Source organism: Stylophora pistillata, chromosome 7, assembly GCF_964205215.1.
Source record: "Stylophora pistillata chromosome 7, jaStyPist1.2, whole genome shotgun sequence".
Taxonomy (NCBI): domain Eukaryota; kingdom Metazoa; phylum Cnidaria; class Anthozoa; order Scleractinia; family Pocilloporidae; genus Stylophora; species Stylophora pistillata.
Genome location: NC_142525.1, coordinates 29,928,284 through 29,952,216, shown reverse-complemented (window position 1 = coordinate 29,952,216; position 23,933 = coordinate 29,928,284). Strand labels below are relative to the sequence as shown.

Genomic DNA, 23,933 nt, shown 5'->3' with positions numbered 1-23,933 from the left:
CTGAGTTGAGATTCAAGTTTTCCGCGTTTTATATAAGGTGTGAAATGTGACATCGCGTGCTGGGATTAAACACGGACATGCGTGATATCGGCCGTTGACAACGGCTCGTCACGCAGAATATTTTCATCACAGTTTAAAATTATCGATCTTTTTACGAAAGAAGCTATTTTCCAATTAGTAAAATTAAACGATATGGTAAAAATTTTTTTATGGCAAAAGTATTTTTGACGAAGCAGTCTTGTGTAGCAGTTATTGGACTCAATAAGAAACCCTAACAACGCTGGCTACGATTGGTTGCTTTGCTCATTCTTTCATGCACATCCCCGCCTAATTTACACCAAGCGGTTACGTTATGAAATTAAACACAAACTACTAGTACTCTAGTTGTCGTCAAAAGTTTAAGATTCAAAAGCGGAAATTTAGGAATATTTCCAAGAGATGTTGAAACTCAATATTTTCCGCCACGCCTACGCATTATATTGGCATTAAGGTTTTTGTTTCTGTTTCCAAGTCTAAAAAATACTCACGCATTAGACTAGCTTATCAACGTCGATGGATAGGCTATACTTTTCATGTTTTTCAGAATACAGTGCTGGTTGCATTTGGAAGAGCACTTTAGCTTTCGCCTCACAGAAAATTTGACATCTGAGACATGAGTTAACGGAAGATGCGATCCGATATTGCAAGCTACATTAGTTTAGATGTTAGATTAGTATAGGTAATCGCATGGGGCCGAGTAAAATTAAGGATTAATATCACTTGTGTTTTCGGAAGTTGCAGAAATTGCCCTCGTCGCTGCTCGACTCGGGCAATTTCAGCAACTTTCGAAAACACGCGTGATATTAATCCTTAATTTTACGAGGAACCATGTGATTACTTGTTTATAATATAAGGGGCAAAATGTTTTCTTACTGATCTCGCGCAAAACGGGACGCCATTGTTACAAAACAAACAGAAATTTCTTTATCTTGGCAGCCGTTGCTAAGCGATTTTCAGCCAATCATTTTCAAGTAATTTTGTCCGGGGCAATTACAAAAATTAAGAAAAAATGCCCTGTCTTCACCAAACACAATTCAGTAATTTTGCCCCTTATATGATAAGATATATGAAATTCATATATTCGTTGGGTTTGATATTAAATTAAAATTCATAGGCGTGCTCTTTCAAAGTCCAATAATGGTTGTTTCGTTCTAACGAAAGAAAGAGTATCAGTAAGGACGTTCGAACTATTCAAATGAAACAGCCCGTGACGAACCCCAGGGGGAGGGGGCGAGTGGGAAGAAAGACTTCTCGCAATGGGGATGTGAATAAATAAAAAATAGTTTCAATTAGCTTCTGACTGGCACAGATATGGAAAGTGCGGGGGGGGGGGGGGGAAGATGGGAGAGACACTCTCTTTCGCATCTCTGTTCTCACTGCTACATATAACAAACTCTAACATAAGGAGGTAATGCAACCAAAGCATGGTTTTCAACTATTTCAGCGGTCTTGTCCAAGAGTGTACTTAGGGCGTAAATCATGGCCAAAATAATTGCCTCGGCCTCAGCTCAGAACTAAGGTAAAAAGTGCTCCCTGTTCTCCGATGATTACGTAAGTATTGTATGAAGACAACTTCAAGTCTACGCCTAATCAAATGTCCTTAAGAAGACGGAGCAGAGAGTAATTAGATTAGATGTGATAAACACTTAAGAGCATTAAACGACGAACATGTGACCTGCACGTGAACAGCCTAAAGCCAAATGAAAAAGCATCAATAATATTGATAAAAACTGACAAATACTTAGACTCGATATTTCAAAAAGAAACTCAAGAGGTAGCAACATATATACTAGAAGAAGTTTTCTCTGTAAAGTTTCTTTTGTTCATGGAATCAGTCTCTTAACAAGAAACTGACGTGCTCTGCTTTGAGCAAGAAAATTTATCGGGAGAAAGCTGTCAGCAACCAAACATTTTTGCGAAGAGATTGGACTGATATTGGTACCTCTGAAAAGTTTATACCTTGGATAAAACATCTGTAACATGAGAAAAAAAATTCCGTTTCTCAAGTACGAATTACGGCCTAGAAATATTTTGCGCAGTTTGTGAACAATGCCTCGTTACCATTTCACACTTGAAACAACGATTCCTCCCCGGCTGAGCTCGAAAACCGTGCACAAGATTGAGCAGGTACAAAAATTTGTGCCTCGGGGATGACTTTCGTTTTCTCTCATGCTCGATGTCTCACCTAATGCTAACGAAATAAAAGCGCCTAAATTTATGAGAAACACGTGGAAGTTTCGAGTATTCCTTACTCTATTTTTCCTGCTACGCTATTCCAATATTTCTACATTTAGTAGCGGAAAATTTCCTCCTAAAATTTTACCCTCTCAGCAAAAAGAAAAAATATTTAACTGATGACGCTATTAACGTTTTAAAGCGACTCAATATCGGTAATGAGCGTCTTCCTTAGTTGAATTACAGCCAATATCTAAAGATAACAAAAATGTAGCATTTATTGGTCGAATTATCAAAAAAAAAAAAAAAAAAAAAAGCTGCAAATACCTACAGAATGAAAGAAGACATTGTGACCACAGCTGGATGAAAGAAAAAAAGGTCCATGGAGCTAATGAGATGACGAGTACTGATGATAACTATTTTTAACTGCAAACGAAAACGCTTCTAGTTTTATTCGAATTGAACACTACATATTCCATCCCACGATAGAACAATATTCTTAGCTTTACTATTAGAATTGATATTGCTGCGAATTTCATGGAATGAAACTAAAAATACTTGTCACAATCCAGTCCATTTAGTAATTAAACATGCCAAACCAAATAAGACTTGTGCTAATACCCATAGGATCATGATGACAGAGTGAATAGCACTGAGTGCAAGAAAAAGCTTCAACCACTTTAATATTTAAGATGATTTATTCATACCTTGGAGTTGGTTCATTAATTACTGAATTCTTTTATGAAGAAAATTAACTTTCAGTCCTAATGTAAAAAATGACAAAAACAAAGCATAATCAACTTAAAGTAAGTTCCTACACGACAGAAGGAAATCGAAAATTAGTGGACGGTTGCTTTTACACGCTGAATTCGTGCTATACCACTTCAAAAGACGCACACACACACACAAAAAAAAAACTTTAAAATATCTTTGAGATTGTACACGAATAATCTTTCTTGAGGTAAGATAATGGCTTGGTTTACTATGTTTTCTGTTACTCGCTTCTCTAAATTTTAGAACTCAAGGCAGCCTCATTATGCTTCTCTCTGCTCATCGCATCATTTTACACAAACCGTTCGCAAAGGATTTAATTGTAGGCTTATTCAAAACCCTGACTGCTTAGTTTCACTTCATGCTTCAAAGACAAAGTATGTCTAGGCACTTCGGTGCACATGCTTCTTCCGGTATGAAGACACTCGGATGACCATATTTGACAGTTTTTCCCGTCAAGATTGATTGCTTGGGAAATTTCGACATTTTAGGTTTAAAACAGAACAAGAACAAAGACCACCAACTGTGTCTCGCTTGAGCAAGCATAACATTGACTCCAGGGTTGCGGAATCATAATTAATTTTTCTCGGGCAATCTTTCATGTTGGTTCCACACTCACGCCGATCAAAACCAGAGTCTTCGGGACATGGAACAGAGAAACTACTCGTGTGTTACTGAACAGACGTTTGATTGGTCAAAGAGTATTGAAATTAAAGAAAAATGTCAGGGTTACAATGAAAAGTGTCTCTTGGATAAAATTTATCAAATCCTTTCATTACTGTTTTGTCAGGGACGAATTAAAATAAGGTTCTCGATATAGATTTTGTAGTCACAAATAGCTCGCGAATATAAAAATAAATACCCTGAGAATGAAAAAATATTGATATTGGAAAGTTAGTCCAGATACAACATGATAACATGTGTCAGAGGCATGCAAGATTTAAGTATAGACAAAGGAAACCTTGTGTAGCAAAGCATCGTTAGTTCGAGAACTAGACACTACATCGTTAATCACCAGAGTATGAAAAGTAACTCTTTCTGAGTTGTAGATAAACTGGCGTCGAAAATGGCCAGATAAATTAGTCTTGTTCCTGTTTTCTACACAGTCGTCATTAAAATGCAAACTACTGCTTGCCGTCAATATCAAAATATAAAATGAATTTTGAGCAACCTTTAAATCACAACAAATGATTTTAAAGAGACATCCTCCACCAATTAAATAAGAAAATGTTATGTCCACCTCATACATGCATGCAACTGTTTCTGACAGTCAAGTAGAGTGACCAAGACAGAATTTCTCCTTACAATAACAGTACATTATCAAGCAGACAAATGATGAAAATAAAGAAACATATCAATAAAGGGATTATTAGTTGGTCCAAAAAGAAATTCTCCACAACCAGATGAGATGGATTGCATGGTAGATAACCAGGAGAAAAACTGACAAGAACTTGGGGAGTGAAAAGGGTCAATATGGAATCATTGGTAAGTCGCAAATGAATAAAGGGGGCGAGTTTCTAAAGAAACTGCGGTGCTTCGTCGGTAGGGGAGTGTAACAAGGTAATTTTGGTTTTATCAACTGAGTTGATAAATGTATTTTGGCCACCTTAAAGAGTTTCAAAGCTGACGTTACGAGCTCTAGCCCTGTAAAATAGGAAATATAAAAGTAAATAGCCCTGAAGGCTATTGGGAATGGCTAGCCTCGTAATACAATAGAATTACCGTGAAGCTCGGAACTAGCTTTTTTACCGAAAAACAAAAAGAGATCAAGCGACAAATAGCAACTTGAAATTTTTTTTTTATCTTAAGTTGCGTGCTCCCTGCATTCAAATTTTTTCAGAAAAATAACTTGTGCATTCCTAGGTTTATAACAGGTGCAAATTGCCACCACTTTTATGGCGCTTAATACAGTTCCCTGCATTCAAGTCTCTTGTTGTACCACTAATGACGCTTGTTTCATAAGAGCTATGTCACACGGTTCGTGGAGCCTGAATAATTTTTATTCAAATCATCAAAACGGATCTTAGTTGGAATCCGAATTGATCTTCCTCATCTCTCACCATCCTTAATCTTTCTTGCTTTCGTATCATACCTTCAAAGGTCTCGTAACTTACCATACTACCATTTCACAGTTTATTGCAAATCAAAGAGCGATAATTTACGAAACCACCGTCAAATAAAGTAATTATGCAGACACTTCCGTTTGAAATCGTCAGTTCATGAGCCGCTTGACGAGTCCAGGGCTTTTTCTTGACTCACTCATCCTGGCAATGATGTCCTTTTCAGGCGGTAACCGGTAAATTTATCTCTTATTTACCGCCTTAAATCGCTTGGAATTCTTGAAAATTCAACAGGTAAAAGAATTGCTGCACCAGTTTGAAAATAAAGTAACCCCTTCCCGTTTTGTCGTTCCCTGATGTACAAGGACATCTTTGAAGTTTTCTCCTTTACGAAATAATATTTCCTCTAGGTGCAAATATACATCACATAGAGAATAGCTTCAAGGTATCTCAACGATACACTATTTACGTGGTTTCCGTCGGAATGAGAAAAAGGAACTCGAAAAAAATAATTATGGTGTCTTTGTTTCCGGCTGAGCCCCCAGGTGGATCACGCCTTTAAGTGGCTCGGTAAGTGTCGTAATTATCTCGCGAAGGCCGCAAACAAAGCTGTGTTGTTCACACCTAAACACGCGTCTGACCGCATGAACTCCAGTAACATGTGCGGAGATCTTTACGTGAACAGGAAATGCTTAGGTTAAATGCTAACACAGCATTTCACCGTGCGCTAGAATCAAGATTAAAGAGAACAGAAAGGAAAAGTTCGTGAATTTCTGATGAAATATAAGAAAAGTGTTTTTAACTTCTGTGCCGTTGAGACCACTATTTACTAAAATACATGAAGTCAAAGAAATCCTGGAATCTAGGAATCAAAGCTTTTGCGTCACCACAAAACCTACAATCAACAGCCTATTCAAAAGGGATTGAATAGACGCTTATGAAACCGACGAGAAAATTGCAAATTTGGTGCTACCGAGCAACGTTTGAGCTCAAAGACACACATATTACGCAGGTTGACATCACGTAGCAACAAGGTATTCACTAAACAACTTTAAAACAAAGCCCGGCCCTTTACGGAATATTTCAGATCCGGTTTCGTTAGAGCCATTTATCTTTGCTGACATTTTTTCCCGCCAAGCCCTTGTGAATTATCTTATTATCTTATCGCTTTGTGGCGTTTACAAAAGGCACCGGTGATGCAGTCAACGAGTTTTTCTGTGCTCCTGAGATAACTACAGAGGTCACTAACTCGCAGCGAAAACTTTCACGACTCGCGCTGCTTCTGTGAATCGCAGCAAACGGTGAGTTTTGTTCAATGAAGTATAACATCAAAACAACCCCTTGTTTTAGAAAAGAAGTTCTGAAAAACACCGCGCACGAAAGAGCCCCGGGGGGACTAACACAATTGAGGGCACAGTCCGTGAGAGCATGTTTACGAAGCGAAAGTTGACCTCTCTCCATCACAAAAACGGCACTTAGCATTTCTTTTGTGTACCGCACAAAGGAGTCATCGATATGTTAATCTACGCACGACCGAAAAAACTGCATTTCAATGTTGTTAAACATCTTTTAGCGCTTACAGAACAAGCAGACTTCAGAAGACATGATGGCTTGTATCTTAGAAACTTAACACCGGTTCGTTATCAACTGACTGACGTAACGTCTAATATTTTGACGTTGGAAAAAGGATTCTGCGCAATTAAGAACTTTTTAAAACGGATGACAAAAGTCTATTCTAAGCAATTCTATACATGTCAAGTAATTTGGCTTGTGCGTAACAAATGAAGGCTCGTTGACACGTTTTTCATAATAGAATTGCACACAGCTTCATTTCGGCGATTCCACTTGTGCGTACCAACGGATATAGATTAGATGAGTAACATAGCTGTTCGAATGAGTGTAAAATTATGTAAAAATAAAAATAATTAAAAAGCACCCCAGGCAAGACCATGAGGCAGATCGCAACCACTAAAGAACAGCACGTAATGGGTTTCGTTGGGCGGGGGAATGCTATTGTTCTGTACAGTTTTCAAATACCTTTGTGGAAGATAACGTTATTAAGTAAGAATCCACATTAAAATTATCTTAATACAACAAGTTTCAATCGCTCTTGCAAGCCTGGCGTTTATTCGGCTTGTCATGAATTATTAATCGTTGAAATACAACTTCCCAAAAAACTCCTTATCAGTGAACCTGTTTTTTTTTACCTTGAGGGAAAGATAAATTCAATTTTGCTGATTCGGCTAAATTTTAAGCCGTTCATTTTCAATTCAACTCACGAATTTTAGTTTTGTTGCTCACTCAACTAGGACGGGAAATCTAGGCATCCTCTTTTATGTTGAAATTCATGGCTGACAAACTTTTTTGTTTACATGTTTAGAAGAAGTGAACAATACAGAACTAGCCGAGAATAGCAAATGACTAAGTAATTGCATCTGCGATCCATGTGTGAAGGCTTTAAACAGTTATTGGACGGACGATAAATAGTCGTATTTCATTCACTTGGGTTATTTCTAATACCAAGGATATGTTGGGATAATGAAGTAAATGAAGCCTGTTTTGGATTTTTTGAAGACGTTTTAAGTGCTTCCTTGAAGGGGTTACTCACTTACAGAGTCTGAGCTAAAATAAATAACCCTAGAGGCTTTGAAATTATTCATATACAGGGAAAAAAAAACATCACACCGAAAATCTTTGACTTTTTTTGTCACAGTGAAGGTTTAAAAATTAGTGAAAAGTAAAGAAAGTCACAAGGTAAACTCATCTGACGTTCATTGTCTCCAAGTTGGTGTCTATTCAAAAGAATTTCCTAATCTCTAATGTGACGGAAAGAGAAACTCAAAATAACATGGCAAGGCAACTAATTCTGTACTCCATCTTAACTATTGGCTACTTAAGATGCACATGATTTTCGTGATCAAAACATATCTTTTGGTCAATCACAAAATAAACAGCGCTGTCTAGAATTTCTTCGTCAGAAAACCGCAGTTGATAGCTGTTTAGCCAGTTCATGGCTCTCATCGGCGTTCCAAAACATTGCCTAGCCATCTTGATGCTTCAGGTAAGCTTTTCAAGTAGATAAATGGTACCACTGAGTTTTGAATATGTCATAGCTTTTGCCTTCTCTGCTGGTGACTGCCACACCGCTCTACATGATTAACATTGACACTGAGTAGCTCAAAATGAATCCCTTTTTGTCGCCCGCTCATGTATTCAAAGTGTTATATAATTGCCTCGGCTGAGGGGAGAGTACAACGTTTAAAATTGGCAAAACAGATCAGCAATAAATCTTCAATCCACCAGGGTGGGCGAGAAAGCGTTTTCCTCGGTTTCCCACATAAATGGGGGCGTTGTGAAATCATTTCCGATTCTCCTCTGTCTGCCTTGGGTTTGTGTTGACGGGAAAAATAACGCAAATTGTAGGAAAATGGAAAGTTGCTTTGACCAAAGGTGTCAGTCTGAAAAATTGCATCTGCAAATCAAGAACACAGCAAAATACAGACCAAATAGACAAAACCTCACGCAGGTGAAAGGCATTATACCGATAGTAATGCAATTAGCACACAATCGCCATCAGGTCTTGGAACTCGTCAAAACCAGTCTGACTCTATGAGGGAGGCAAGATTTGCAAGGACTACATATGTAACATTTGATTCAAACTAGACCGCGCTCACTTCATTTAAAATTAAGACAGTCACTAGTCATTCAAATCATCACACAATAAAATGCGCATTAGCGTGTCCACACAAATTTCGCTACAAACAACAGCTTTCGCCACAGGTAAACAATATTCCCCAAGCGAATACGCAAGCCTTTTGAACTTTTTAAGCTAATATATGCAACGAGGAAGAACGCGCTTGCGCAATTAAACAGCGTGTGCGCGACCCTTGTATTCGATCCTTTTCTGTGATAACGTGCACTGTGCCCTGCAGGAAAACCGTGCTCTCGTGCACTCTCGTGTACTCTGTTAACTAGTTTAGCACGTCTTCAAATATCTAATGGTTTTTTGTGCTCCTGTGTTGAAAATCCACAAGGTCCAGGAAGCGGCGATGATGAAGATTCTCCTTGCGATCGGAGCCCTGTGCTCGATGACGGTTACTCGCACAGGTTAGTGTGTTCGAACCCATTGTAAATAAGCGTGTCCACTATTTTGGTAGTTCTCTACTAGACGGTTGTTTTTTTTCTAATGTGGAATGGTGTGTCAAATTTCTAAAATATTCACACTATCGCCCAAAATCTGTGCGATTAAACTGCTACGGGAAAGTCGTGTCGAATTCACGTTTCTTTTGCCACACCTTGACAAGCTGCAAATCATTGAATTTCGTTTCTTTGGAACACTGAGCATTCATATCATCGCCGCGATTGCTGTTGTGAGGCAGGACCGAGACCAAGCAAGAACCCCAGGAGTCTAATTGCGTTTGATCTGAAATTTGAGCCCTGTAAAACTGACCGAAATCTCACTTAGCCTTTTGTCACTCTCTTTCGACCCTTAACGATCGAGGTTATACATGTTCTGCGTCACAATCAAGAATTAAACGTTTTGTCATTACAGTATCCAGAAGGTTGCTGTAGCGAGAACGTATTGCTTTGTTTAGTGAAGCATACTGCACATCTTCACAGGGTGTAGATTTTTGCTTTTTTCACCCACTGTGAAATTGTCGAGTCATTCAAAGCTAAAACCCTGCGATCAGAAATTGAAACTCCGCGCTTCAAACAAATTTATCGCTTCTCTTTGTCTAGCTTCAGCTTGACCGATCAAAGCAATCAGAAAGTTTGAGGAAGTCAACTGTTTGTGTTTCGCTTTCTTTGGCCCCTATTGAGTCGGTAAAGACAGTCGTTTTGAGGCAAACTTTTGTAATAGTTTATGGGTGCACTTCTGATCATGCATTAACTTCGCTAGGAACTTGTTTGAAATTTTTGTGGCCGATACAAGTTGATCAGGTATGCAAGAGTTGTTGAAAAGTATTCCTTAGGAGTTATGAAACATGTTGCTTTTGTTTCTAGTATGATTTGAACTTCCCTCGGCAAGCAGATTTCTGCATCTAACCCATGGCATGCGACACATTCGTGATCGTCATGTAATACTCGAGCAGTATCAAAGTGTAGTGAGTTTTGTCACGTATTCCACAATATAGCATCATTGTTAAAATGTTGTTGTTTTCGGTTCAAAAGGGCGTCGCGAGGCAGCCGTTTTATTTGAAAACAACTAAACTTACATTTGCGCGAATTTCAGAATGATTACCGTAGAACTACCTCAACTTTCAAAAAACAGACTGTCGAACTTACGGCGTAAAAGCACAACGATTAAGTTCCATTTTGAAGGACGAGGTCATTTGTGATTCGACGTAAAGGAATAGCAAGTTCCTGTAGTTTGCCTTCCTTTTTTGATTTCTGTTGGAACTGAAGAGATCTCTCCAAATTTTCAGCTATATACTTTTTTCAGCTTTGGAAAAGTTCGATTTTTAAAGTTTTTGAACTCTGTTAGTGGGCAACTATCTGATCTACCACTACACTTTATCGAAATTTGTTTACGATTGAAAATAAATCGCTTGCATTTAAATGTGTCCAGCAACATAAAAGATTAAACAAGAATGTCGCCACGAATGGGATTTATTTATGATGACACTGGGAAAATATTCGTCTTGAAACTAAATATTGGGCTACGATTTTCGAATTCCGCAAACATTTTGTTCTTTAGCCAAGAGACATTCACTTGATGAGTGAATGAGTCCACCTAGCATCTGAAGAGCGAGACAGGCAAAGCAACGTCTCAGTTTAAGATCGCGAGATTTCTTTCGTAGTGACATCGACGAAGGTAAACGAACACACTCAAGCACGCAAAACGCCATTACAAAAATATGTACGATGCTTGGATATTTTTTAAAGTCATTTGCATTTGTTTTGCTTGACTTCAATATGCGTTCAGTATTTGGGTGATAATTATGCGAGTCGGGGTGAAATCATCTGAGTCATTTGTCAAAAACGTCAATAACTTTCTATTAAGAAGCATTAAAAACTAGGCATGAGGGAAAAACACAAGATTACTGATCCATCCGTGGGTTCAATGAATAGTCTAACACAGAAGCATATATAACTAAAACATAATCAAACGGCGAAACATTTTGCTTATTCTTAGGCGAAGAACACGAAAACTTACGCTCGACAAATAAGAACCAGAGGGGAACTGAGGGAGAAAGAAAAAGCGAAAGAGCGATAAAAAAAAAAAACACTTTTTTTTTAGACTCCACCGGTTCGTTAAAAATTTGGCAGTTAAAAAGGGGAAGATACCAACTTGAGTACTAAATACTGTTTACTATTATTCGAAATACTCTACGTGCGAATGCATATTTAGATAATTCAACACAAAAAGGAATTGTAAACATGACGTTTCCTGACTATTGTTTTCGTTGAAAGGAAATGCTAAACTGTCTGTTCCTTCGCTCCACCACCATTTTTCCGCGTGGTACGTTGCGTTAAATTTACCTTAAGTAAGTGGTGACATTCCCTTGAGTATTTATTTGCAAAGCTATTTTAGTAGCTACATTTGAATTGACTCCTTTCAGCTCTAAAATACTTTGACAGCCATGCAACTACATCTATGAAAATTCAAGATTTTATGACTTGGAATGACAATTATCTTAATTGCGATGCAAAAAATTTCCAAAGGGAAAGAAGGACTGAAAATTGATATTTTGATTAGCATTTAATGTTGAAATTTTTATAGACGATACCATATAACACCTTCAACATATGTTATATAGGATAACTTTCTATGGGTATTGAACGTAATTTTTTTCTTTTTGCGAAAGGTAATTTTGGTAGCTTTATATATTTACAATCGTTGAATGGAATATCCTGCTTAATACACTAAATTCGGACGAAGACAAACCATATCGAGGAAAAAACCTGACCTGATTCTCTAAAACATTGAAATTAAGGCAAACTGAGAAATGAAACATCTGTTTTCGACCAAATTATACAGCCGCACAACTCAGAAACTTAGGCTATGAAACAGAAATGATAAGAGGTAACTAGTCAGATTTAATATCTGTTGGAAACTGCAAAAGGAATCACAAAATGTGACTGGTGGCTGACATTTTAGTTAAACCGCAGGATTTACTTTACAAGCTCGAAATAACGATTAAATTTCATGTATGGGATAAAGAGGAAATGTTTGATTTGTTGATAAACCAAAATGGGCAACTTGTGCACTAGTTAAGTTTTTAGCATGTCGCCACTTTGCCTTGTTTTAAATTTACAGGATGCAAACTAAAATAAGAAAGGTTCTCTGAGAACTGAACACACAATTGGCCAATCCCTAAGGCTGTCACCAAAACTCAGTTACATTTACCTCAAAATGTCATCAGTAGTCTTTGAATGAAGGCTCTAAACAGACACTGTTACTTGGACTTTTGGCAAACAGAGCTACATATATATGTACATCAGCATCAGCACCATCATTCAACATACTGCTACAAGCAATTGAGAAGTACGATAAACAATGCAAATAGAAATACAAGTCACTGGTTCTGTTTCCATTTCTCTCTTCTTGCTTTTCATGGAGCTACACCTCTAGTGTTGGGTGTCTTTACCTGATAACAATGGGTTTGAGTCTGAGCTTCAGCCAGGCCACTGTGATGTGATCTGTTCCAAAGAGGAAGTTACGAAACTCCTGAGCACTTCACGCCCCTGAAACCCACGGAAGCTCTAACCAAGTGGGACGTCTGGGCCGTAAGCATTTCAACCCTTTACAACCTAACATCAGTAAGCACACTCTCTAAGCAGTTTTCCATAAATTTCCCGAGGCGCTGGCGAGGAAAATTTGTTAAACAAGAAAGAGATTCTTCCATTGGCGATCAGTTCTTGTATCCTCGAGACCTAACTGCATGATTCTGGGTTAATACTGCAAGGAGAAATTTGATGCTAGTAACTCTTAGGGGGGGTTATACAAGGGCATAGCCAGGGGGGTCCTGGGGTGCCCGTGACCCCCCCTTGGTAGGCCTTCTTTAGAGCGAACAACCTACAATATTCAGGTGGCGAAAACGCCATGACAATATCTTGGCCGTAAAAGCCATTGTTGAAAAGCCCACTTTTTTAAATTTTTTTTTTGTAAAGTATTTTCGTCAATGGCTCTTGTATTTAGTTAAAATGGGCCTTCATGCCGCGATAATACAACTGAGCCCGCTGATACATGCGGAAGAGCAGCGGTGTGAATGGTGAGTAGCCTCTGTGACCCTCCCTTTGAAAAATCCTGGTTACGCCCCTGTTATAGGGTTAATCCTTTCTTTTACTTTTGCACCATACAGATGGAACAGTTACGCTGCCCTCGCAATCATTCAAAATCCAACAAGGAAGAGACTTCAGAATATCATGTGAGGTGATAGGAGAAGATTTCGTACATTGGCAAACACCATCAAAACCAGCTCGGCCGGGAGTACCAGCAGTTCCAAGTGTTAACATTCCAGAAACAATGACTACTGGTCCCAAACACATCAAAGTGTCTGGGAACACTTACCAACTAGTAGTACAGGATGTTGCTGTGAAGGATGGAGGGAATTATGTTTGTCAAGGAGCAGTTAACTCTGCGACCATCACCCTTGAAGTTGACTGTAAGTAATTACAAGAACTGATTTTCTCATGGTTAAAGGGGAAATATGCTACAGTTTTAAGCTTTCGGATGAAGCAATTTTAGGAAATTTTGCCATTCAAAAAATGTTCCTAGATGATGTACATGGAAGGTTGAAGCATTATTTGTTTTAAAATGTAGGAGGGTACCACTGCGCAAAACTGAAGAAAATTGAATCTGATTTCATCCAGGTCAACCTCAGAACATTTACCCCCTACACTTTTCCAAGTTTGTTTCACTCCTTATGACAATGGCAGTCCCAATTCAACCAATGAAACATTCCTTGTTTGCTCTGAGAGTGTGATAAATGGTGAATTCTTTCCAATTTCAAAAATTCCAAGGTTTGAATTGATTAAAATATACAGAACTATCTAAAACACAATGACCTGAGTGCTGTGTGTACACTCTTACAAGACCTCCTGGTATACATGTACCAATGTTAGCTACAGCTTTTAACCCATCAAAGTGAAAGTGAGGCTAATACACTTGCTTTCACAATTGGAAAAATTGAGTTTCTGTATTTGGCCAAGAATTGATAAATTTCTTATCTAACCCAGGGATTATATTTGAGTGTTATGCAAGTAAGTAGGTAATTCAAAACACCAGAGCTTATCCCAGAACTGTTGGCATGAAGTAACTAGGTTTATTATTCAACTGTGCCTCGTAGAGTACAAATAACGCCCAAAACGAGTACAAATATCTTGCGGTATTTGTACTCCAAAGAACCAGTTAGAAATTTGCCCGCACTGAAATAACAATTGGTGTGTTGGATAATAAATCTCTCATTAAACGTTGTTTGTATTTTGACTCGCCCAACGGGCTCGTCAAAATACAGCATAACTTGTGAATACACTCAGTGATACTAACTCAAACGTGTAATAAGATATGTGTAGTTTTAACTTGTTGTGTGTATTTTGATTCCCCCCTTGGGCTCGTTAAAATACGGCACAACTCGTAGAAAATACTCAGCGATACTATACACAAAAACATCTAATAAGATATAGGTATGGCTGCTCTTCTCAACTGGAAAGCTAGCCGATCACCTAAAAACTCCAGCCCCTTGCTAATTTTCATTACAGTTTGCTGGTACCTTTAACCCTTTAACTCCCAAGATCTGATTATGAATTCTCTCCTCTAGCTGATACACATTTCCTTGTAAATTGGTTATGAGAATTTGGTGTTCAATCAAGGTAACAACTTCTATCTGATAAGTTTGTGGATTCTCATTACCTGTTTGCTGGAGCATGTATGGATATTATAGAGAGAAGTTACATGTTGATCACTTCTGGGAGCCAAAGGGTTAACAATTTATAATTTCTAGGTGAACAGAAGCACTCTGTATGTTTCTCAAGAACAGAAATAGTAACCAAGTGGTCAGGTGCTTGAATTCCAACCAGTACACCAAAAACCTGCTCACTTGGCCACCATACCCCTCAACTGGGTACTGGACAAAAGCTATTGTAAATCAAACTGCTTTAGGTAAGAAAACTAAAACAAAAAGTTGACATGTAATCTTTTCTTTCAACAGTTGAGATAGGAGGGGTCCAAGCAAAACAGACCCTTAACATTGGTGAAAAAGGAGTCATAGAACTAAATGTACCTGCATTCCCTCCACCTACTTATGAATGGGTTAAGGATGGAAAGGAGCTGACCTTCCCTGACCCAAGTGGAAGAAGATCCCTTGATGCCTACACGGGATCAATAACCATCACACAAGTCCAGAAAAGTGATGAAGGAAACTATACTTGCACAGTGTCACAGCTTGACTCAACTGACATTGAAGTGACAGTTTTTGGTAAGTTCATCTGAAGTTAATGACAATTTTTTAGAATCACTACTAGTAGTGTTGTTTAGAATCATAAAAAGGGTCAAAGAATGGAAACATGCACCATATTATTATTGTTTTGATATTGTCAGGAAAAAAATTAAATTAAAACTCGTTCAGATAATAAGCGCAAAGAAATGGTCACAATATTTTGCATAAATAAATGAAAAATAACTGTTAATAAAATAGGCTCATACATGTATGAATAAAAAGGTACCTGGTACTTGTAATTTCTAGAGATATTTTAGCTCCTTAGTTGATTGTTTCAAACAATTAGGCTGATGCAAATGGAGTCTTACCGAGTGCTTTGTTTGGACTTAACTTATAGATCTAGATTTTAAGATCAACTGCTCAAGCTTTCCCAGAAACTATTTAGAATTTAGAACTAATTTGGTCATTTCTCAAATGTGTGTCAACAGCTGAAGATCTATTTTTGGCATATTTATAGAGGGTGGCTCTTCTCTCCATACTTAGCTTTGACACCATATCTTCAACTCTTAGAAACTTGACTTGAGTACCTGCTCTAGTCTCTAAGCTCTATCAGCCATTTTCTAATGGCATCTGTGCATTTCCAATCCATTCCCCGCAATAAAATCCAGGCTTTGGTTGTTCAAAGGGTGGTGCTACCCACTGGATAAATCTCTATCTGTTGGACAATACAGTAAGTCTTGTTAACACTTATCTGCTGAAATAGTGAGTCATCCATTGAAAAAACCCTTATCTGCCCTTTGAAAAACTGTGCCAAGATAGTTTTGTTCTGTGGTATGGTAGTCACAGTTCCACTGCAATGTGATAATTTACTTTTCAGAAAAGCCAAAAATCAACAAGGCAAGTGGGAATCCTGTAACACGAGTATTAACACAAGGTTATAACGTGACGTTCACATGTGATGTAGAGTCTGGCTACCCCGAGCCAAGAGTAGAGTGGTGGTTTGAATGGTCAGGCAAGGAAAAGGAAGTGGAGGTGATACACTACCCAAGATACACACATCCAACTCCTAAGACATGGTTAATTACAAATATTCAGGGAGAGGATAAGGGAAAGTACAGATGCATAGCAGTAAATGAAGCTGGTGAAGATGTTCAACTGTTTCATATCACGCAGGTTTTTGGTAAGTTAGTTAGCTTTAAAGTTTTTCCTATAAAAAGACAAGCGGGTACACCCAACACACACTCAATCTTAAGTAGCAATTGAAGGTTGAATACCAAGGCATATGCTTTGGCCTAGTTGAGGTCTAGGTTTGAGCTCCAGTTGGCCTATCATAAGACATTACTGTCACAGTGCCCTATCTAACCAAGGACTAGACTAGACAACATGTACTTGTAAGTATAATACAAAAAGGGTGACAACTTCAGGGGTTGAAAAGCTTTCCAAAATACTGGCTGCTGACAATGGAATAGGCAAATGTTGACACAAAAGAGGCCATCCAAATCTTAAAAATAAAAATACTGATTATTGTTGCCAAGAACTCATATATATATCTTATTAACCAAGCACGAGTGGCATACTGGGAGAATATTGGCCCGAGGTCTTGACAGTACGGACTGAGCTGTGCTCAGTCCGTACAAAAAAGACAGAGGGCTGATATTCGTCCAGTACGGTCCTGAGCAAGCTTGGTTAATAAGAGATTTATTATATGACTGAAGTTCAAAGGGACACAAGTGCCGTATTATTCAGGACCATTTGGGACAGTGCCCTGTCCAATACTGAGAGAATATTGACCGGCAATAGAGCATTTTGATTGGTTGATTTTAGTTATTGGCCCTCTGACTGCCCAAGTCGTGTAATAAAAAGCCTTATTACTGAAAGGATAAGCCAGGCAACTCAGATTTATTACCTGTAATAACAAGTTCACTATTTACCTTTTCAGTTGCACCAGAAATTGATCCAATGCAAGATATCATTGCCAATGAAGGCAGCAGAGTTGAGTTGACCTGTTCAGTAACAGGTGATCCAGTACCTTCAGTGGAATGGTTTCACCAAGGAATTTATTACTCTGGCCAAACGGTAATCTTTTTGATATCATTATAGTTAATTTAAATTCCCTGTTCTGTAAAACTCAAGATGAATTCCTTAAATTTGCTCTTTGGTTTAAAGTGGGTTTCCTTTCCCTATACCCCTCAACCCCCTCCCCCACCCCTTGAAAAAATCAACCCTTATAGTTTAAACTTGACATGAAATAAAATAAAACATTCCCTGACATTACTTTTCACTGACTTTTTGTCTTCCTATGAGACAAGAGACTTAACAGTGAACTTAATCTTGTACAGAAAGGAGGAAAAATTCTGCATAAAAGAACACTTTTTTTTTTACTTAACATATGGCAAAAAAAATAGAAAAAAAATAGCTTATACATATATTGTACTCAAGTATATGTTAAATGGCTGATCATTCTGCTTCAAAGCAACTTATCAAGAGCACAAGTTAGCTTGATTTCATCAACTTCATGTCTTGATGAATGCACAGCTGACGTATGAACCAATTGTTTTATAACATTTTCAATGCTGTAGTTTATGTATAAAGGGCAGAAATTCCCTCTCCTACACTACAATGCGTTGTTTATTTTGTTTCGGAAAAGTATTTTGTCATGCTTCAATGATCTTGTCTCAGATTGGTCAAAAACTGACAGGTGAACTCATGTGTGGAAATGAAGTTAGAGTTCTGAAATGAGATGAAACCTCGATTATTTTGTTTTCCCTTTCTCTGGGTTCTTTCTCAGGAGTTAAAAAATCCATTCCCAAAGAAAAAGTAGGCAGATCTTCATCGGCTTGTTAGCTGTTGCCAGGTCTAGTTTAACTTTTTTGCGGAAGTTTTTCAGGTTTTTTTTTAAATGAAAAATGCTGAAGTCTCAGGCTCACAAGAAAAAAATTTTTTCGCGAGGCATTTGTTTGCTGACATCACCAGCATGCACAATGGAAAATTGAAGCACGCTCGCGCTATTGAATTTGATTACACGAATTTACAAGCTATGTTATAATATTGCTTAATGCTTCAACTCCTGGGAAGATAGCCATCTAGTCACTCCTTACAGTATCACTGCTGAATCCAATTAAATATGGTACATGAGAATAAAGAAAATGATCACAAACTCAAGAAGCTCTTGATTGTTAGACAAATTCTCCTTGTAAGCACTTTATGTAATGCACAGGGAACAGTATGGAGTACTTGAATACTGATGTTAGGAACCAAGCAAACAATTTGTTCAGACAGAAATTGCATCAGTTAGTCAGCAGATATTTTGAGCTGTGACCGTGCCATTTTAAAAATTATGGTTTTTAACATGATATTTTTATGAGTTCTAAATTGATATCTACATTACTACTTGTTGATTAAAAAAATATATATAAAAGTTGTGATTATTCACTTAAGGTAATTTACATAAAATATATAAAAAAAGTAGTAATCCATCACCCATGGTAACCTGCCTACACACATTTGAAAAATTAATTGGTAGTATCATGATTCAGCTTCTGTGCTTGGCTCATTCTTTCAGCTTTCAATGGATGTTCCAAACAACAAAATTGTTTCAAAAATTGTATTTGAAAAAGTGCAAGTTCAAAACTTTGGAAACTACACATGCAAAGCAAGGAATGGTGCCAGTGACCCGACCACTGGTACTGTTATTGAAGAAGAGAAAACCGTTGAACTCCTTGTAAGATGTAAGTAGTCTGATGTACAGATCTTGTCTTATTTTTTCACAATAAATTAAAGTGGATTTTGTATTGGTAGCAATGTTTTATGACTGAGATAACTTGAGCTAACCATCACCATGTTCCAAAGGTTGCTACTTACAAACCATTAAAAAAAAAACAGCTCCATTCATTAAGATTTAACATTTGTTCATTGCAAGCAGAAAATTCTTCAATCCACAATACCTAATGCAAATATTCTGCTTTCAAAAGGGATTTTGGTATATCCAATTTGATAATTTCTTAATTTCCACAATCAGTTCCCATGATGATCAATGTATCAAAATGCGCAAGGGAAAGACTATCTTGTGATCAGTTTGTTTGAAGTTTTAAAACTTATCACAATTATTTTATAGTCATGTCTTTCCTTAATTGATGAGTTGGATTCATCATTCATAAAATAATTTCCAACAATTTTCTTTATTCCATTCAGCTATGCCAAAAATCAACATACCTGATTCTCCTACTCCAGTTTACTCTTTTGTGGGACGCAGGTTTCCTGTGCAAGTTATGTGTAAATTCTTCGGATATCCAGTTCCCACAGTAAAAATGTTTTCTGAAAATGGCACAGAGATTGCAAGTGGAAACCAGTCAGTGTCAGTTAATATCACTACTTTATCTGAGGATGATTTTGGCATTTTCAACTGCACTGCAGAGAATGCTCAAGGAACAGCAGAATATTTGGTGGAGTTGAAACAAGCAGGTACTTAAAAAAGACTAGATGACCACATTTTCCTTATTTGACGAGGCAGACACTTACAGAATAAAATTGTTGACTCCTTCTGGTTTTCCGGGATGAGTCAATACTTGGAAACAAGTTTTGAAAACTTTTTACCAAATCTATGCCAGTAACAAATACCTCACAGGGCAAAACCACGCTGTAGAAGCTACCAAAAGGTTACTCAAAAGTATAGATTTCGATACATTAAACACATACTACATCTAAGCAAAAGGCACCATTTCTCATGTTTACATAGTTTAATCTGACCATGGAGTTTTTGCAAATCCTTCACAGTTTTAGGCTTTCTTAACTGCCTTGTATTCTCCCAATCCACCTTGCGTTTAGAGGAGCTATGTGAAGAAAACTCCTCTTGGCCTTCCATAAATCATTTTTTCTACATAAACTACAATGTCAAAACTGTGTTCATACACACACTCATTTAAACACACCTATTGGCTAATAAGAGCACATGTTAAAAACTGATAATCCTTTGAAGTTAAGCCATTTCCAGAGAAAATGTGGTGAAAAATGGGAAGTTTTAAGGAGTCATTAACATAACCAACCCACCAACGAATTGATCATAGACCAACTGATTGATGATTGAGTTATTGGTAAGCAAATCTATTCAAATCTGCAGATGAACACTACACTCTTTAGAATTTTGTAACCATCCATGATTAAAAGACACATGTACCATTTTTTTGTTATCTCTAACCAAACTTTTGGTTTTAGTTCCACCTGGACCACCCCAAAATGTCACAGCAGAGAAGACTTGCAACAGTGTCACACTTAAGTGGCAGGAACCAGAGGAAAATGGCGGAATGCCTATTACCCATTATATTGTAACAGTATTATTTTCAAATGGCACTTGGTCCCTGACCAAAAATGTTGCTGGGTCAGTAAGGATGGAAGAGATCAATTTGCAGTCTGAGACTACTTATAATTTGCACCTAAAAGCACGCAGTGAGGCAGGACAAGGAAAAGAGGAGATACTGCCTGTCACAACTAACAAATTCTGTGAGTACAGTGACAAGAAAAGGGCTTACAGGGTTGTATAAAATCAAGGGTTGCAACTTATACCCATCAACTTATATTTAAAACAGTGAATTGCCTACTTCACACCTGAATTGTAGGAAGTACATTCAACACAGAAGACTTAAATTGCATGATTTCAAATGAACTTACTGTCAGCCTATAATTCTTGGAGTCAGTTACATGTTCAGTTAAACTGACTATGTCTTGTGACAAAGTTGTCGTTTCTGCCTGCAACCCCAAGCATGGTTAAAATAAGGGTTAAATCATTCAGCTAAGAAATGAAAAAAGTAACCTTGTATTTTCCAATGGATCTGCTGTTGGTCTCTTAAGCTTAAGCAATGCAAAAAAGTTATATTTTTTAACAAATTCGTCTTGAATCTATGTAAATTAAGTTTCTTAAGAGAGGCTGCACAACATTGAATACTAAGATAATCAATTTAAATACAAAGGTGTGCCTGGAAAACCCACCATCACCAACACAGAAACGAATGTTGATGTAAACTTCATTGTAACCTGGAGAAAGCCAGATGAGGATGGCGGCGATCCAAACTTGAAATACAGACTGGAATGGCGCAAGCAACCTATAGATGACAACACAGAAGTGGGTAAAGAGGAGAATATCAAGGAAACTCGATTCAAGATTACTGGTCTTGAATATGAGTCAGAGTATGAGGTAAAACTCTTCGCAGTCAACTCAGAAGGTGATAGTGAGGCAGATACCAAAGATTTCAAAACAATTCAAAGCCCTGGTAAGTCATGTTCACGACTTCGACTGAGGTACTTCAATCTCTATTTTATGTGTATAACAAAGGAACAAGTTGCAAACGATACATTTGTTTACTGATGAAAATGAACCACAGGGTTTCACTCACCATTGAAAAAAATAAAGGACTTAAAAATGTGTGGAGAATTTGGAACCATTTAACTTCAAAGAAGGTGCAACTAAAACACTTAACTACACATTGCATCAAATTACAAGGCTGTGCTCTATGTGCTCTACATGTTTAAGCCTTTCATCAGAGCAAGAGCACAGCCTTGTAAGAGCAATTTGAATTATCAATTATCCAGATACCACACAGAGTCTACACATCTTGCAAAATTATCTCATTTAAAATAATACATATTTTAAATATTAATTATAGCATTAATGCTTAGATTTCTTGCTATTTTAATTTGAATTACATCATAACTATTGCCCTTATCACCCACTGCCTTACCAGTACTTATTTGCTACTGCATTTTACAATTTTATCACAATTACTCACATATTTACACTAACATACATTTAATGTTTTGTTTCTTGGGCACAAACAGCCATCAAGCAATCCAGAACGTGTTTGAATAACACACTAAACCAAATGATAAACTTGAATATTCTCAGAACAACAGTTTAACCTTTAACATGATTCCATGTAAATAACCCTGCTTTTGAAATGTATACATCCACGACACTCTTTGACAAACTTAAAACACCTTTAAGTTTGGTTTGTATTAACATTCAAATTATATTCCAACTAAATACATTCTAAACTTGATATAAACATGTTTTATTTTTGAACTTTAATAATTCAGCAAACACCATAAGTTCCTCTCAATGTAAGTGCACCCATGTTTTTTGTTTTTATTTTGGGGTAGTATTTTCTTTTTTAATTAGTAAAAAAAAAAATCTTTCTTTGATAGGCTCATTAGAATTAATAGCTACTTAAAAAAGAAGGCTTTTAAAAAAAGTCATTTGTTTCCATTCTGATTGTAATTGACCTTGAATATTGCTTAACCCTTCAACCCCTGAAAAATGAGAGACATCCAGGTTCTCCTTACGGCATTGCCTCTCCATCAAACATTAAGGTTGCGAGAATAAAGAAAATGATTGCAAACTCAAGAAGCTCTTGATTGTTAGACAAATTCTCCTTGTAAGCACAGAGAACAGTATAGAGAGCTTCCATATTGATGTGAGGAACCTAGCGAACGTTTTGTTCAGAGATAAATTTCAAGTTAGTTAGCAGATGTATTTTGAACCATGACCATGGCATTTTAAAAATTGGATGTTTTTTTTGCCCTGATAAATTATTTTTACTTTGAGTGTTCTTAACAACAGCATAAAATAATGATAAAAATTGTAATAATTCACTCAAGGTATTTTAAATAGAACAAATAAAAAGTAATAAATGAATATAAGCATTGTTCTTCTATGCTAGATAGATGGATAAATCATGATTCTGGCAGAAATAATTTTTACAATATGTAATAAATCATCAAAAAGGTAATAAAATCATAGTTCAGTTTAACCAAGGTAAATTCAAACTGTAGCAGAGTCTTATATTTATTTAATGATTACTAAGTGTTCAGGTTAAGCATAACCATGAGCTAAAGGTATGTCTGTCCAATTCTCTTTTTGTCTACTTTCTTCATCCATTAGAGCAGCTTCCTTCAGGCAGTTATGTGCAACGTTTTTTTGGAGTATTTCCATGTTTCTTTTAAATCCACAACTCCTATTTTCTCTTTCTCTTTTTTTTTTTTTTCAACAAAGGCATCCCTTATTGTTCTACAAATATATCTTTGAGCTCTGAGTGAAGTAATGTTAACCAGCTGTAATCTTTTAACAACTCCTAACGGCATGCTAATTTCTTCTGTAAAGTCCATATATGGTGAGGAGATTTGCATGTTGACAGGCTTGAGCAATTGCCTTTCTGTTGTGTATGTATTATGAACTTATTACTACCAAGTGTGGTAGTAAGTGGAGAGGTTTTATTAAAATCAAGAGAATTCATAACAAGCCCTCTAACACAAACATATCTACATCAAGATTCTTTGGTCTGTTTTTGGTTCCATCAAGTTTGTTTTTGGTTAATTTTCTTTCCTTGAGAAGAAGTCTTTGCTTTATGCACACAGACTCTCAACCTTAAAGAATGAACATGACATTTCCAGAAGAAACAAATACCAGAAAAGTGCGAGTCTACATTTTCATTCATTTACACTAACGTAATGGCTTGGT

The 23,933-nt window shown here is 37.1% G+C and overlaps 1 protein-coding gene and 1 long non-coding RNA gene across 16 annotated transcripts in view; one reads left to right on the top strand and one right to left on the bottom strand.

Moving 5' to 3' along the window:
• Positions 1-6,179: 6,179 nt before the first annotated feature.
• The window catches only part of LOC111332157 (neural cell adhesion molecule 1), a 35,759-nt gene continuing 18,005 nt past the window's right edge, over positions 6,180-23,933 (top strand). Inside the window, exons 1-11 of one of the 15 annotated variants that reach the window (XM_088727543.1) lie at positions 6,180-6,346; positions 9,080-9,152; positions 13,352-13,654; positions 15,200-15,466; positions 16,305-16,607; positions 17,367-17,503; positions 18,990-19,155; positions 19,619-19,888; positions 20,639-20,923; positions 21,391-21,690; positions 22,514-22,537. In XM_088727543.1, the coding sequence (XP_088583669.1) occupies positions 9,095-9,152; positions 13,352-13,654; positions 15,200-15,466; positions 16,305-16,607; positions 17,367-17,503; positions 18,990-19,155; positions 19,619-19,888; positions 20,639-20,923; positions 21,391-21,690; positions 22,514-22,537 (2,113 nt within the window). In that variant the 5' untranslated portion in view covers positions 6,180-6,346; positions 9,080-9,094. Of the gene's footprint in view, positions 6,347-7,605; positions 8,107-9,079; positions 9,153-13,351; positions 13,655-15,199; positions 15,467-16,304; positions 16,608-17,366; positions 17,504-18,989; positions 19,156-19,618; positions 19,889-20,638; positions 20,924-21,390; positions 21,691-22,513; positions 22,538-23,933 lie in introns of those variants that run through there. The other 14 variants (XM_088727537.1, XM_088727541.1, XM_088727540.1 and 11 more) reach the window with 14 other exon arrangements.
• LOC148727407 (uncharacterized) lies at positions 15,657-21,393 on the bottom strand. The gene is made up of 2 exons (XR_015989561.1): positions 21,092-21,393; positions 15,657-16,142 (listed from the first exon to the last, which is right to left on the bottom strand). It is a non-coding gene; the product is annotated as an uncharacterized LOC148727407 (long non-coding RNA).